At 37.7% G+C, this 15,182-nt stretch overlaps 1 protein-coding gene across 1 annotated transcript; it reads left to right on the top strand.

The window, feature by feature from the left end:
• Positions 1-207: 207 nt before the first annotated feature.
• Spt6 (transcription elongation factor Spt6) lies at positions 208-14,976 on the top strand. Its single transcript, XM_089851969.1, has 25 exons — positions 208-321; positions 647-769; positions 831-944; positions 1,013-1,086; positions 1,155-1,271; positions 1,344-1,504; positions 1,569-1,659; positions 2,313-2,489; positions 2,560-2,805; positions 5,012-5,101; positions 5,171-5,498; positions 6,213-6,440; positions 6,519-6,648; positions 7,310-7,460; positions 7,536-7,727; positions 8,088-8,231; positions 9,118-9,579; positions 9,650-10,083; positions 10,227-10,976; positions 11,048-11,252; positions 12,233-12,355; positions 12,431-12,664; positions 12,721-12,922; positions 13,013-13,505; positions 14,653-14,976. Exons 2-25 carry the CDS (start codon positions 658-660, stop codon positions 14,822-14,824), a joined length of 5,430 nt encoding a protein of 1,809 aa, XP_089708095.1. The 5' UTR covers positions 208-321; positions 647-657; the 3' UTR covers positions 14,825-14,976.
• The last annotated feature ends 206 nt before the right edge of the window (positions 14,977-15,182 follow it).

Here is a 15,182-nt window from a genome sequence, read left to right as displayed (position 1 = left end):
TTGGGTCTACTGGCACTGTAGCCACTTAATTAATTAAAAACGTTCCAAGGTTTAACAATTTAAAGTGCTTTGGCTCTACTGGCCATTTCGCTAGGTAAAAATATCCTTATTTCTCAGCCTATTGCACACCCCTTTTTTCTGCAGGCTGCCAGCCTGAGCCTGCCACCATCTTGAAAAATACAGGGCTATGCACCTATGCTAATTGCTAAAGGCTTGTGAACTTCGTGAATCGTGAAGTGTTTTTTTGTAAATTTGCAATGCATGTGAAATAAAGTGTTTTAAAGCCTTAAAAGTACTTCCGAGGACTTATTTTCATCAAAGGTAATTAATATAACGAGTTTAATGGTTTGAAGTAGTTTTCTTGCCGTTTGATTTATCAGATCTTGACTTGAAATTAGCTTGTTGAAATTGGTTGAATTTAAATGGTAAGCCTTGGTCATAACGGGTAAACAAAACAGTAACAACACATTGGCATTGCCATTGTTGAAGGTTAGGTTTAATATAGATTAGAATTTAGCTTATGTTTCGAATAACTTTTGTGTGTAGTGTTAATATATTTTTAGTTGAAAATGCTAAATAATTTATAAATAGTTATACTCTCGGTGGTTTTTGTAAAAGTACTGATTTAACGTTATGCATTGCGCAGGTTAGCGAATAATGTCTGAATTTGTGGAGAGTGAAGCTGAGGAATCGGAAGATGAAGAAGTCATTCAAAAGAAACGAAAGAATCCTTTTGACGATGATGAAGAAGAGGAAGAGGAAGAAGATGGTAATTGAAATTAATTTAAATAAAGGTCTCGTTAAGCCTTTGAAACTAATTGCTTTTGTAGATGAAGAAAAGCTTCGAGAAGAGATGAAAGATCTAATTAATGATGAAGAGGAAGATGGTGAAGAAGCTGAAGATTCAGACGATTCTGCCACTCGAAAGAAAAGAAAGCGTCATGGTTAGTTCTCAATTTTCTAACCAAGGCTTATGGAAGTTACTAATTTAGTCAGTTTTTAATTGAAACAGTGGATTTCGATGATAATTTGGAGGACGATGATTACGACCTCATTCGAGAAAATTTGGGAATTCAAGTTGAAAGGGTAAAAAACTAATGTTTAATTTAGTGGCCAAGACCGATATATAAGTTATATTGTCCTTTTGACTTCAGCAAAAGAAGTTTAGACGCTTGAAGCGCATTGAGGATGATGACAGTGAAGATGAAGCTGGTCCTCAGGATGAAAAGGGAGAGATTGAAATGAGGTTGTTTGATGATGAAGCTCAAGGGGTAAGAAAGATGGATGATTTGAAATTTATTTTAATAGAAATCTCAAAAATCTCTTCTGTGTTTTTTTTTTAGGAAGGGGAACCAATGGAGAGGGAAGTTCCCGAAGTTGATGATCAATATCAGGAAATGTCTGGATCAGAAATGGAATCAGATCCTGATGATTTTATCGTAGATGATAATGGACAACCTATCAGTAAAGGAAAAAAGAAACGACATATTAAATTTAACGACTCGTAAGTATTATTTAATATTATTACTTTTTAAAGAATATGTTACTCAACCTTACGTTGTTTTCAGGGCTTTACAAGAAGCTCAAGACATATTTGGTGTCGATTTTGATTACCAAGAATTTGAAAATATTGGAGATGATTACGAAGATGCGGAAGAGGTATACATACATTTTAATACAGGGTTCATACAAACCTGGAAAACCTGGAAAAATGAGGGAAATAAATAGTTGACAAAAACATCCAGGGAAATTTCGAATTTTTAGTAAAATTCAGGGAAATCAGGGAAATTTCGAATTTTTAGTAAAATTCAGGGAAATCAGGGAAATTTGCGTCAAACAGAGGCTGAGTAATTAAGCAAAATGTTCGTCAACATACCGCCCTCCATAGGATTAACATTACACTACACTTTGGAGGCTCATAACTCTGGTTCTACTAGAGGTACGGGGATGCCCTTTGAGTATGTTATAGTCCTATTTGCCCCCCATCCAACCATACTAAAAACATGGGGTTGCGTCAAGCAGTGGCCGAGTAATTAAGCAAAATGTTCATAAACAAACAACCCACTCCATAGGATTAACATTACACCCAACTTTGGAGGCTCATAACTCTGGTTCTACTAGAGATAGGGGGATGTCCTTTGAGTATGTTATAGTCCTATTTCCTCCCCCCTCTCCTTCGTTAACATTTGCTCCATAAGATACTCCATATCCGGGAAAAACCTGGAAATCTTAGGGAAATTTGTTTTCCAAAAGTTGTATGAACCCTGTAATATCAGTTGATGGATACTGATCTCGCGATATAATTTAATTAGTACGATGACGAAGAGGATGAAGAAGTCTTAGAATCAAGAAGTCGAACAAAGAAAACTAGGAAAAAGGCTACGAAGAAAACAATCTTTGAAGTATTTGAACCGAGCGAATTAATCAGGGGACACTTAACTGATGAAGATAATCGCATCAAAGCAACAGATATACCTGAAAGATTCCAGGTATAACTTACACTTTTTTTTTTAATTTTTAATATTTGATAATGAATGATTTAACGAGCTTTTTCATCAGGTAAGAGCCGTTCCCGTGACTTCAGCTGATGACGAAGAAATAGACGAAGAATCGCATTGGATCTATAAACACGCCTTTAAAGATCCCACTATTTCGCAACAATCGGTTTTGACCCCTAATGTTGACTCTGAGACTGACGCCACTGTTCCTGAATTTGTCCGACGTCCTATTGGAGGAAATAAAGAAACAACTGCAATCGCCAAAATTAAGGAAGCACTCAAGTTTATGCGCAATCAGAACTTGGAGGTTGGTGAATTTTTTCATTTATCTTTGTATCTGTACGTTCAAGCGCTTCGTTATAGATTTTAAATCATTGTAGTATCTGCACCTTCAAACGCTTCGTTATTGATGCTAAATGATTATAGTATCTGCAACTTCAAGTGCTTTGTTATTGATTTTAGTTTCTGCACCTTCAGCATTTCGTTATAGATGCTTTGTTATTGATGCCAAATCAATTTAGTTTCTGCACCTTCAGCATTTCGTTATAGATGCTTTGTTATTGATGCCAAATCAATTTAGTTTCTGCACCTTCAGCATTTCGTTATAGATGCTTTGTTATTGATTCCAAATCCATTTAGTATCTGCACCTTCAAGGGCTTCATTATAGATGCTTTGTTATTGATTCAAAATCAATTTAGTATCTGCACCTTCAAGCACCTCGTTATATACGCTTTGTTATTGATTCAAAATCAATTTAGTATCTGCGCCTTCAAGCACCTCGTTATATACGCTTTGTTATTGATGCCAAATCAATTTCGTATCTGCACCTTCAAGCACCTCGTTATAGATGCTTTGTTATTGATTCCAAATCCATTTAGTATTTGCGCCTTCAGCATTTCGTTAAAGATGCTTTGTTATTGATTCCAAATCCATTTAGTATTTGCGCCTTCAGCATTTCGTTAAAGATGCTTTGTTATTGATTCCAAATCCATTTAGTATTTGCGCCTTCAGCATTTCGTTAAAGATGCTTTGTTATTGATTCCAAATCAATTTAGTATTTGCGCCTTCAGCATTTCGTTAAAGATGCTTTGTTATTGATTCCAAATCAATTTAGTATCTGCACCTTCAGCATTTCGATAAAGATGCTTTGTTATTGATTCCAAGTCCTTTTAGTATCTGGACCTTAAAGCACTTCATTATAGATGCTTTGTTACTGATTTCAAATAATTTTAGTATCTGGACCTTCAAGCACTTCGTTATAGATTCCAAATCCATTTAATATTTGAACCTTCAAGCACTTTGGTGTAGAGGCTTCGTTATAGATTCCAAATCCATTTACTATCGGCCCCTTTAAGCACTTTGTTATTGATACTAGATGATTATAGAATCTTCACCTTTAAGCATGTCGTTATAGATTACAAATCCATTTAGTATCTGAACCTTCAAGCACTTCGTTATAGAGGCTTTGTTATTGATGCCAAATCCATTTAGTATCTCCACCTTCAAGCACTTCGTTATAGAGGCTTTGTTATTGATGCCAAATCCATTTAGTATCTCCACCTTCAAGCACTTCGTTATAGAGGCTTTGTTATTGATGCCAAATCCATTTAGTATCTCCACCTTCAAGCACTTCGTTATAGAGGCTTTGTTATTGATGCCAAATCCATTTAGTATCTCCACCTTCAAGCACTTCGTTATAGAGGCTTTGTTATTGATGCCAAATCCATTTAGTATCTGAACCTTCAAGCACTTCGTTATAGAGGCTTTGTTATTGATGCCAAATCCATTTAGTATCTCCACCTTCAAGCACTTCGTTATAGAGGCTTTGTTATTGATGCCAAATCCATTTAGTATCTCCACCTTCAAGCACTTCGTTATAGAGGCTTTGTTATTGATGCCAAATCCATTTAGTATCTCCACCTTCAAGCACTTCGTTATAGAGGCTTTGTTATTGATGCCAAATCCATTTAGTATCTCCACCTTCAAGCACTTCGTTATAGAGGCTTTGTTATTGATGCCAAATCCATTTAGTATCTCCACCTTCAAGCACTTCGTTATAGAGGCTTTGTTATTGATGCCAAATCCATTTAGTATCTCCACCTTCAAGCACTTCGTTATAGAGGCTTTGTTATTGATGCCAAATCCATTTAGTATCTGAACCTTCAAGCACTTCGTTATAGAGGCTTTGTTATTGATGCCAAATCCATTTAGTATCTCCACCTTCAAGCACTTCGTTATAGAGGCTTTGTTATTGATGCCAAATCCATTTAGTATCTGAACCTTCAAGCACTTCGTTATAGAGGCTTTGTTATTGATGCCAAATCCACTTAGTATCTCGACCTTCAAGCCCTTCGTTATAGATTCCAAATCCATTTAGTATCTGCACCTTCAATCACTTAGTTTTTGATGCTAGATGGTTATAGTATCTGGCCCTTCAATCACTTTGTTATTGATGCTAGATGTTTATAGTATCTGTGTATAGTTTCTTGATCCCTACAATTAAAATATTTAGGTACCTTTCATCGCGTTTTATCGCAAAGAATATGTCGAACCAGATCTGAACATCAACGACTTATGGACTGTCTTTAAATGGGACGAAAAGGTATTTAATCTCTTCATTCGTTTCCCTATGGCGGTAGTTTTCCCAAACCAGCAATATCTGTTTTGACAGTGGTGTCAATTGAAACAACGCAAAGACAACCTTATTCGTTTGTACAAGAAAATGCAAGATTTTCAATGCGAAGTCATCATGAAGGAACCCGATAAACCCATACCCGATGACATGAGGGTTATTAACGATTCGGATTTTGAGCGACTGAAGAAAATTCAAACTCCCGAAGAACTTTGCGACGCTTACTTGCAGTTTAAATTGTACTATTCAAAGAATATTCCCGCCATGAAAGACGCGGCGGCTAACGCGGCAGTTATCGAGAGAAGACGCAGGAAAGCTGCTAAAGCGGCTGCTCTTTTGACCAAAAAATTGGATGCTGAAGAAAAAGGTAAGAAATGTTTTTATCTAGTACATTTAGCAGGGAGCCCACCGGTCCTATAATTCCTATAAATTCCTATATTTTTGAACCTGTCCTTTATTATCCTATAATTTCATGAAAGGTCCTATAATATCCTATATTTTTGACTTAGTCGAAGTTTTCGTATAGTTTAGCATGAAATTTATCAAAATTTAGCTTTTTTTTTTATCGAGATCACATTTGAATAGACACCGAAATTGAGAAGCTCGCTTAGGATTTTTTATATATTATATTATGTTATATTTTAATTAAGTTCTTCTGAGTTTTCAAAGTAAAATCCAATTTGTTATTTTTTATTTTTTGGGATTTTTCTACATAGTTTAAGCCCTAAATTGTATTATATTAGAGCATTTTTAGCCCTATATTTTCCTATAAAAACCCATTTTTTCTCTTATAAAATCCTATAATTTCGGAAAAAAATCCTATTTTTCCTATAAGGAATTTAAATTTAAGAGTGGGCTCCCTGATTTAGGGAATACCTCTTTTCTTTACAATTTTTCCTTTAATGGAACTATTGTTTATTCCGAGAGGAATAGAAATTATCTGTTCCGGTTTAATTTATTTGCTAGAGTTTGCAATTATCTTTAGTAATTAACCGGGATAGAAACATTCAGTAGTAAATAAATATTCTTTACTGACATCCCGCGCGACGAACTTCAAAAACTTACAATGGCAATTTCTTAGAACAAAACGCGGCGGAAGTGGTTGACTTAGAAGGTGCTGAGAAAGAAGGAAACGCCCCTGAAGATGGAGAGGAAAAGGGGGAGAAAGATGCGAAGGAATCTACCGAAAAAGAACAGAAGGAACAGGCTGAGGAGGAGGAAGTTGAAGATGATGGCGACACTGAATTGACCAAAGTTAAACTAGCCGTACATCGAGATATTTATATGGTGTGCAGTGAAAATAAACTAGGTAACTCTTGGTGGCACGCTTTGTTTCGTTTCGTTTCGTTTGTTTAACCTCGCCACGATTCATTTGTTTTTATCTAAGACGGTCTAGTTAAGAAATTTGGTTTAACTCCCGAACACTTTGGTGAGAATTTAAGGGACAATTATCAACGTCACGAAGTTGAACAGTATCCCATATCACCCACGGAACTCGCGGCTGAACACGTAACAAAGTAAGTCTAATTTAATTTAACTAAAAAGTAGGTGTGTGCGAATACCACTTTTTGGGTATCGAACCGGTTATCGAATACCAAAAAATTTTCCTTATCGAATACTGAATCGAATAGTTTATTCCATATCGAATACCGAATAGTTGGGCCTTGGTAATTTTTTTCCTTCCCGATTAATCGCGAATAGTTAAGCCTAGTAACCGCGAATATTTAACCCTAATATTCGCGAATACTAGGCTCAATTATTCGCGGTTTATCGGGTAGTAACCCTAATATTCGCCATTAGTCAATACAAAGCAAGGAGAAGAACATTTAGAAGCTCCTAAATTTCAAAATACCTCTCCTCATTGGTGGTCAAGTATTTCTTAAAATTTTCCTACGCACTTGCTGGTAGTTTTTGATGGGAGACAAATAAAATTGGGATGATATTTTTTTAAATAAGGTGGGTCTCTCTAGTGCCAAGGACCTAAAATTATGGTAGTCGAACTTTAACCGAATAGTCAGTTCGGTATTCAATAGTGAAAATGGGCTTATCGAATACCGAATCGAGTTATTCGGTTCGGTATTCGATCGAATTATTCGATTGAAACGGTTAACCGCACACCTCTACTAAAAAGCTCGCGTCGCAAAGGCTTAAAGCAAATTACCAACGTAACTTCAATAGACGTTTCGCGACTGCCGAAGAGGTTCTGAAGGCTGCCACCTTGATGGTAGCCATGCAGATATCCCGCGATATCGCTGTTAGAAGGTGTGTTCGACAAGTCTATTTTGAAAGAGCTAAATTAACATGTGGCCCCACTAAAAAAGGAATCAAGGTATGGGTTTTTGTATTGTTATTTTCTCTTTACGCATGCTGATAACGGGAGAGACTTTCCGTTATTGTTCAATAGGAAATAGACGAAACGCACCCTTGTTATACCATGAAGTACCTTAAAAACAAACCAGTTCGTGATTTCACTGGTGAAAAATTCTTAAAGTTACATCAAGCGGAGAAAGATGGACTTATGACTATTCACATTTCAATTGACAAGCATGGCGAAACTAACGGATATGCTTCGGAAATTAAGCCGCTCTATGAAAGAGTAAGTTTTTGTTAATTACTTATTAGTTTATGAAAGAGTAAGTTTTTGTTAATTACTTACTAGTTTATGAAAGAGTAAGTTTTTGTTAATTACTTATTTGTTTATGAAAGAGTAAGTTTTTGTTAATTACATATTAGTTTATGAAAGAGTAAGTTTTTGTTAATTACATATTAGTTTATGAAAGAGTAAGTTTTTGTTAATTACATATTAGTTTATGAAAGAGTAAGTTTTTGTTAATTACATATTAGTTTATGAAAGAGTAAGTTTTTGTTAATTACATATTAGTTTATGAAAGAGTAAGTTTTTGTTAATTACATATTAGTTTTTGGCTAAAATCATATGTTTTACGCGCGCTTTTAGGATGAGTTTAGTAGTAACGTATTGGAATGGAATAAAATTCGAAATCATGCGGTTGACATGGCTTTGACGAAATTTCTCTATCCCACTTTTGAGAAAGAACTCCGGTTGAGATTGCTGACCGAAGCTAAGGAAGGAATTTTAAAGGTAATTAATTAACTTATTATTTATTTGTATTTTTTTTTTTTTGAGATCGCATTGCTTTATATAAAGATCGTCACAGGGTTCATACAAACCTGGGAAACAGGGAAAACCTGGAAAAATCAGGGAAATAAATAGTTGACAAAAACCTCAGGGAAATTTAGAATTTTTAGTACAATTCAGGGAAATCAGGGAAATTTGCGTCAAACAGGGGCCGAGTAATTAAGAAAAATGTTCGTGAATATTCCCTCCATAGGATTAACATTACACTATACTTTGGAGGCTCATAACTCTAGTTCTACTAGAGATACGGGGATGTCCTTTGATTATGTTATAGCCCAATTTGTCCCCCATCCAACCATACTAAAAACGTATGGCTACGACAAACAGGGGCCGAGTAATTGAGCAAAATGTTCCAATCACAGGATTAACATTACACTATACTTTAGAGGCTCATAACTCTGGTTCTATTAGAGATAGGGGGATGTCCTTTGAGTATGTTATAGTCCTATTTATCCCCCATCCAACCATACTAAAAACGTAGGACTGCGACAAACAGGGGCCGAGTAATTTAGCAAAATGTTCGTCAACATACCGCCCTCCATAGGATTAACATTACACTATACTTTAGAGGCTCATAACTCTGGTTCTACTAGAGATACGGGATGTCCTTTGATTATGTAATAGTCCTATATTTGCCCCCCTCTTTCGATAACATTTGATCCATAGGATACTCCATATACGGGGAAAACCCGGAAAATTCAGGGAAGTATATGGGGAAAAACCTCATGGAAATCTCAGGGAAATTTGTTCCCCAAAAGTTATATGAACCCTGCACGGTCATCTCGAAGGCATTGAACAAGTACCCAATATTTTGCCCCATTTCATTTAGGCTTGTTGTCGTAAACTGTACAACTGGTTGAAAGTAGCGCCATACACAATTGACCAACAAATTGAGGAAGATGAAGACTATGATACGCGTGACGGTGTCCGCGTCATGGGATTGGCCTTCTTGCCTGACAGAAACGTTCCCGCTTTCTGCGCCATGATAGACGGTGTAGGCGAAGTGACTGATTTCCTAAGGCTTCCTTATATTCTGTACAAAAGGAATGCTTGGAGGGAGGAGGAACGGCAATTGAAGGAACGCGATTTGCAATCTTTGAAAAGATTCATTTCCGCGAAGAAACCCCACGTTATTTGCGTCGGAGGAGAGTCCAGAGAAGCTATGCAAATCATTGAAGATCTGAAATCGGTTGTCACTGATTTGGCTGAAACTGATCAGCTACCAGTCATCAATGTTGAACTGATAGAGAATGATTTGGCTACTGTTTACATGAACTCTAAGAAAGCGGAGGTACGTAGTCTTCAATTATTGTTTTATCTGGACCTTTTCAGATTATGCAAACTTAATTTGTATCGTCCAGAGTGAATTCCGAGAATACCCGGAACTATTGCGTCAAGCCATTTCATTGGCCAGACGGTTACAAGATCCGTTAGTTGAGTTCTCTCAGCTATGCAGTCACGATGAAGAGATATTGTGTCTCAAGTTCCATCCCCTTATGGACCAACTTCCCAAAGAAGACTTGCTTCAAGCTCTGTACTTGGAGTTTGTCAATCGCACGAATGAAGTTGGAGTCGATGTCAATTACACCATCTCTCACTCTCATACGGGCAACCTGTTGCAGTTCGTCTGTGGTTTAGGACCTCGCAAAGCTACTCAACTGACGAAGGTATTGAAACAAAATCATCAACGTCTCGAATCCAGAACGCAACTAGTGACGCTATGCAAGATGGGGCCGCAAGTCTTCATAAATTGCGCTGGCTTCATAAGAATCGATACAGCGTCTCTTGGAGACAGGTACGTGATATTTTTAATTGGACGGGCAAGGTTTTTCTCCGTTAAGTTGGGCGCGTCATTTACTACCAAACAGCTTAATTTTCAAAGAAAATGGGGATATGAGTATTAATATTTGAACACGCTAGTTTTGAATTTATTTGCAGCGACGCGTACGTTGAAGTCCTTGATGGTTCCCGCGTTCACCCTGAAGCGTACGAATGGGCCCGAAAAATGGCGGTAGACGCTTTAGAGTACGACGATATGGCGGAAGACGTAAATCCAGCCGGAGCTCTGGAAGAAATCCTGGAAAATCCCGAAAAACTTAAAGATCTTGATCTAGATGCTTTTGCCGAAGAGCTAGATCGACAAGGTTTCGGAAATAAAAGTATAACGTTGTACGACATTAGGGCGGAGTTAAATCATCGATACAAGGATTTGAGAACACCATTCAGACCACCAACACCGGAAGAAACCTTTAATATGTTAACCAAAGAGACACCTCAAACATTTTTCATTGGTAAGATGGTCTTAGCGAGGGTTGTCGGTATCGCTCGTCGTAAACCTCAAGGAGAACAACTGGATCAAGCCAATCCGAATAGAAACGATGAATCTGGAATGTGGCAATGTCCGTTTTGTCTCAAGAACGATTTTCCGGAGTTGAGTGAGGTTTGGAATCATTTTGACGCCGGTAGTTGTCCCGGACAAGCCATGGGTGTTCGAACGTACCTCGATAATGGAGTTTCCGGTTTCATCCCGACAAAGAACATCAGCGACAAGAGAGTGACCAATCCCGAAGAAAGAGTTCGTCAGGGAATGACTGTTAATTGTCGTATCACTAAAATCAATATCGAAAGGTTTTCCGTTGACTTGACGTGCAAATCGTCTGATCTCGCTGATAAGAGTAATGAGTGGAGGTTAGTTATAAGTCGAGGCTTAGTGGCTGTGATCATTTGATTGCAATATTTTGAATGAATATTCGTTCCAGGCCACAAAAAGATTTATACTATGATTGCGACGCCGAAGAGAAAGATAGAAAGGTGGAAGATGATCAGAAAAAGCGTCAAAATAGGCCAGCATACGTTAAACGTGTTATCGTTCACCCATCATTTCATAACATTAGCTTTAAGGAAGCTGAAGCTGCTTTGGCTAAAATGGATTTGGGTGATTTAATAATTCGACCTAGCAGTAAGGTAATGTGTTTTTGCAAGCCAAGGCTTATAATCTCTGGGTTTTTAAAGGAATAGAATCAATGTTTTCCGACTAGTACAAGATGAGGGCAGTTTTAGGTAAAAAAATGTGCCAAAAAAAAAAATCGAATTGAAACGTTTAAAATTAAGAAAAGTAACCTACATTAGATATTTTGAAATTCAAACTAATCGCGAAATACCGCCCAACTTGTTTTTCACACAATGACGTTGCAAATGTCTCTTGATTCATTGGTTGTTTGGAAATAGGAGAATGAAGGGAGCTCTAAATCACTGTATAGTAGCTTTTCACCCACCGTCACTATCACTGGGGAAGCGGCGCATATTCTGATTTTTCATGTTTATTTTCCTTTGTTCTCTTAACTCTCGGTTACGTTGTAGAGTAAGGATGATAGAGATTTGTCAAAATTGTTACAGGTAATGTCCAAAACACCACATTTTTGCGCTATTTTGGCAAAGGCTTAGCTTCCATGTATAATAATGGTATGGACATATTTTAGCCTAATGGCCCTAATCTAAGCTTTAACATATTTTTAATTGTAATTAAACATAGTAAAACTATTACTTTGAACACCAAAATTACAGTGAAACTATTTACCTTCCTTTATAACTTATGGTTATATTAATTTGGCGAAAATGCAGAATAGTATGAAAACTACTTTTAGGAGTAAATCTACTGTACCTCCGAGTGAGAGGAAAGTCGCGGGAGTAATTTAGTTTTTTCGCTCGTGTTTTTGCAAACGCCTGTAGAGGGGGCAGTGATCGGAGCGGCGCCGAAAACTAATACTTTTAAAAATTAATTAAAAATAGTTAAGTTATTAAAACTATCAATATCTATATATTTTTGAAAACGTAATTTTAGGTTCTATCTGATTTAAAAAAATGAAAGCTTTTCATGATTCTATCCCTTTAACGAAGTCTTAAATTAACCATGTCCTATGTTAATTTTAACACTAATTCTATAGGGAGTGGACCATTTGACGGTAACATGGAAGGTTTATGAAGGAATTAATCAACATATTGATGTCAGGGAAGAAGGCAAAGAAAAAGCCTTTAGCCTTGGTCAGTCACTTTGGATTGGAAATGAGGTAAGGGAAATATCATCGCGCAATCAATAATTGCAAACAGTCGCGATCACTAGTGTTGTGTGGGTTTTTCTACAGGAATTTGAGGATCTAGACGAAATTATAGCCAGGCACGTACAACCAATGGCTTCTTGCGCCAGGGAACTGACTCAATTCCGATACTTCCGCGAAGCAAATGGCGGAAGTAGAGACGCCATGGAAAAAATTGTCATTGAAGAGAAGAAAAAAGCTCCCTCAAAAATTCCTTACTTTGTCTCGGCTTCCAGGGAATTTCCAGGAAAATTCATACTGTCTTATCTTCCTCGAGTCAAGGTAAGCCTTCATTTATTCCGTTTTATCTTAGGCTCTAATTGAAATGATTTGTCTAGCCTCGTCACGAATACATAACAGTTACTCCCGAAGGCTTTCGTTACCGGCAGAGAAATTTCCACTCCACAAACTCTTTATTTAAGTGGTTTAAAGAGCACTTCAGAGACCCCATCCCTGGTACCCCGTCTAGTACAATCCCCAGAACACCCGCTGGTCGATCATCCGCTTATATTGGCGCTACACCTAGTCTTAATTTAGCTAGTAAGTATTATTATTCTATTTTTTATTATTCTTTCGATAATCCTTGGTCCAAATATAAAATCGCTTTTCTTCCTCCGAATCGAAAAATAGACGTAGATCCTCAAACGATTCAGAGAGCGGCTCAAAGTATGCCAAGTCATCTTTTTAATACGTTATCGCAAGTGGCTGGTCAAACTCCGGGTTTCCCTTCGAACGCTTCCAATTACGGAGGAAACGCGACTCCAACTGGTGGTGGTGGTGGATACCCGTACCATCAACCTTACACGCCCTCTCAAGCGATGAATACGCCCTTATTGACGCCTTCTTACCATACAATGAATACTCCCGCTCAATCGGTGGCCAACGCTATGACTCCGCGTTATAATCAAACGCCAAATCAAAGTAACTGGGTCCATCCTAATAATAGCCACCACCATCATCAACAACCTCCTCCTCAGCGACAAATACCGACAACTCCAAGGCAGATACCCACAATTACACCCAGACATAATATCACACCGAGACCATCGCCCGCTGTAATGAATCCCAGACCCATACCCAGAATTGTTAGTACACCTGGTAGCATCAAATCTCTCCATACAAAGTAAGTGAAATCTATATCTATATAAATCAAAGTCCTGACTGACTGATAATCAACGCCCAGCCCAAACCGCTTTGCCCTAGAAGGCTGAAAATTTGCAGGAACGTTACTCATAAGTAGTAGGCGGCGTACTAAGAAAGATTTCCCCCCAATCCGCCGCCATCTTAATAAATGGCGCCCAGAAATGTAAAAAATCTTCTCTATGCAACAAAGTCCGCGCGTTTCAACCGATTTCACAAATATTTAGTACACTGGTTTCCTATAACCTATAGACGGACTGAATGGTCTTTTGCGTTCGATTTGTTGCCATCTTTTTAAATGGCGGCCAGAAATTTAAAACCATTCTTTATGGAATAATGTCCGCGTGAAAAGTAATAAAAAATGTCCCGACGGGCTGACGGGCAACGCCGAGTGCCTATGGTGCTACAAAAATATTAGGCATCACGTAAAATCTACCCATTCTTTGTATCATTTTGATGGAAGTTCTTATTACACGCGAGCGACGCCGCGGGTAGCAGCTAGTCTATATCTATATAAATCAAAGTCCTGACTGACTGACTGACTGATAATCAACGCCCAGCCCAAACCGCTTGCCCTAGAAGGCTGAAAATTTGCAGGAACGTTACTCATAAGTAGTAGGCTCTTACTAAGGAAGATCCAAATAAAGCATTATTATTATTATTATTATTATTATTATTTATCTAATCCGACGCCATCTTAAAAAATGGCGAGCAGAAATGTAAAATATCTTCTCTATGCAACAAAGTCCGCGCGTTTCAACCTATAGGCGGGTTGAATGGTCTTTTGGGTTCGATTTGTTGCCATCTTTTTAAATGGCGGCCAAAAACTTAAAACCCTTCTTTATAGAATAATGTCCGCGTGAAAAGTAATAAAAAAATGTCCCGACGAGCTGACGGGCAACGCCGCGTGCCCTCGCTCCTAGGGTGCTACAAAAATATTAGTCGAATCAGTAAAATCTACCCATTCTTTATATCATTTTGATGGAAGTTCTTATTACACGCGAGCGACGCCGCGGGTAACAGCTAGTTTATATTAAGTGGCGTTATGTTGATATCTGATAGGCCTAAACTATCCAGGAGTTTTAAAATAGGTCAAAATTTAATCTTTGTGTTAATCTATCTTCCGAAAGACCTCCAACAGCGGATGATTGGGCGCTTATGGCGAAACAATGGGCCAAAAATAAGCAAACTGATACTCCCGAGAAAAAGTCCGATAAAACAGCTACTCCAAGATCGTTTCCAAGTCCTATGGTTGAATCAACACCCGCTGGTGACGCTACTCCTTTAATAGATGAACATTAAGGAATGTCTATTCCTTTCCCACCTTCAATGGATCAAGGGATTCCGAGGAAATTTTGTATAAATTGTATTTGAAAATATTTTTTTCTTTTTCAAATTAATGTTATGTGTAAAATAAATAAAGATACGTGGAACAACTTTCGTAACTAAAATAATTGCCTTTTTTCGACCTATCGCAAATTATTTTCAGCGTATTTGCGCACGTTGACGCCTCTTTATTGTTAGGGATTTTTCCCGCGAAAACAGTGAGTTTGATTTAGTTCAGTTCATTAAGTGCAATGCTCCATCTCCATCTCTCGGCTCCCGGAAATCTTGAACCTACCAGGGCTCTACATAAGGATATTTTTTTAGTAGTCAGCCT

This window comes from Phalangium opilio, unplaced genomic scaffold, assembly GCF_054372755.1.
Source record: "Phalangium opilio isolate 3A_F unplaced genomic scaffold, DU_Popi_V2 ptg000105l_1, whole genome shotgun sequence".
NCBI lineage: Eukaryota > Metazoa > Arthropoda > Arachnida > Opiliones > Phalangiidae > Phalangium > Phalangium opilio.
The sequence above is the reverse complement of the archived record's forward strand: the minus strand, read 5'-3'. Positions and strand labels throughout refer to the sequence as shown.

Excerpts from the sequence above, each read along its gene's own strand:
- Spt6 (XM_089851969.1), top strand. The coding sequence starts at position 658 with ATGTCTGAATTTGTGGAGAGTGAAGCTGAGGAATCGGAAGATGAAGAA. Across the intron at positions 5,499-6,212 it reads ATTGGATGCTGAAGAAAAAG|AACAAAACGCGGCGGAAGTG; the intron begins GTAAGAAATGTT and ends GCAATTTCTTAG. Across the intron at positions 12,356-12,430 it reads CACTTTGGATTGGAAATGAG|GAATTTGAGGATCTAGACGA; the intron begins GTAAGGGAAATA and ends GTTTTTCTACAG.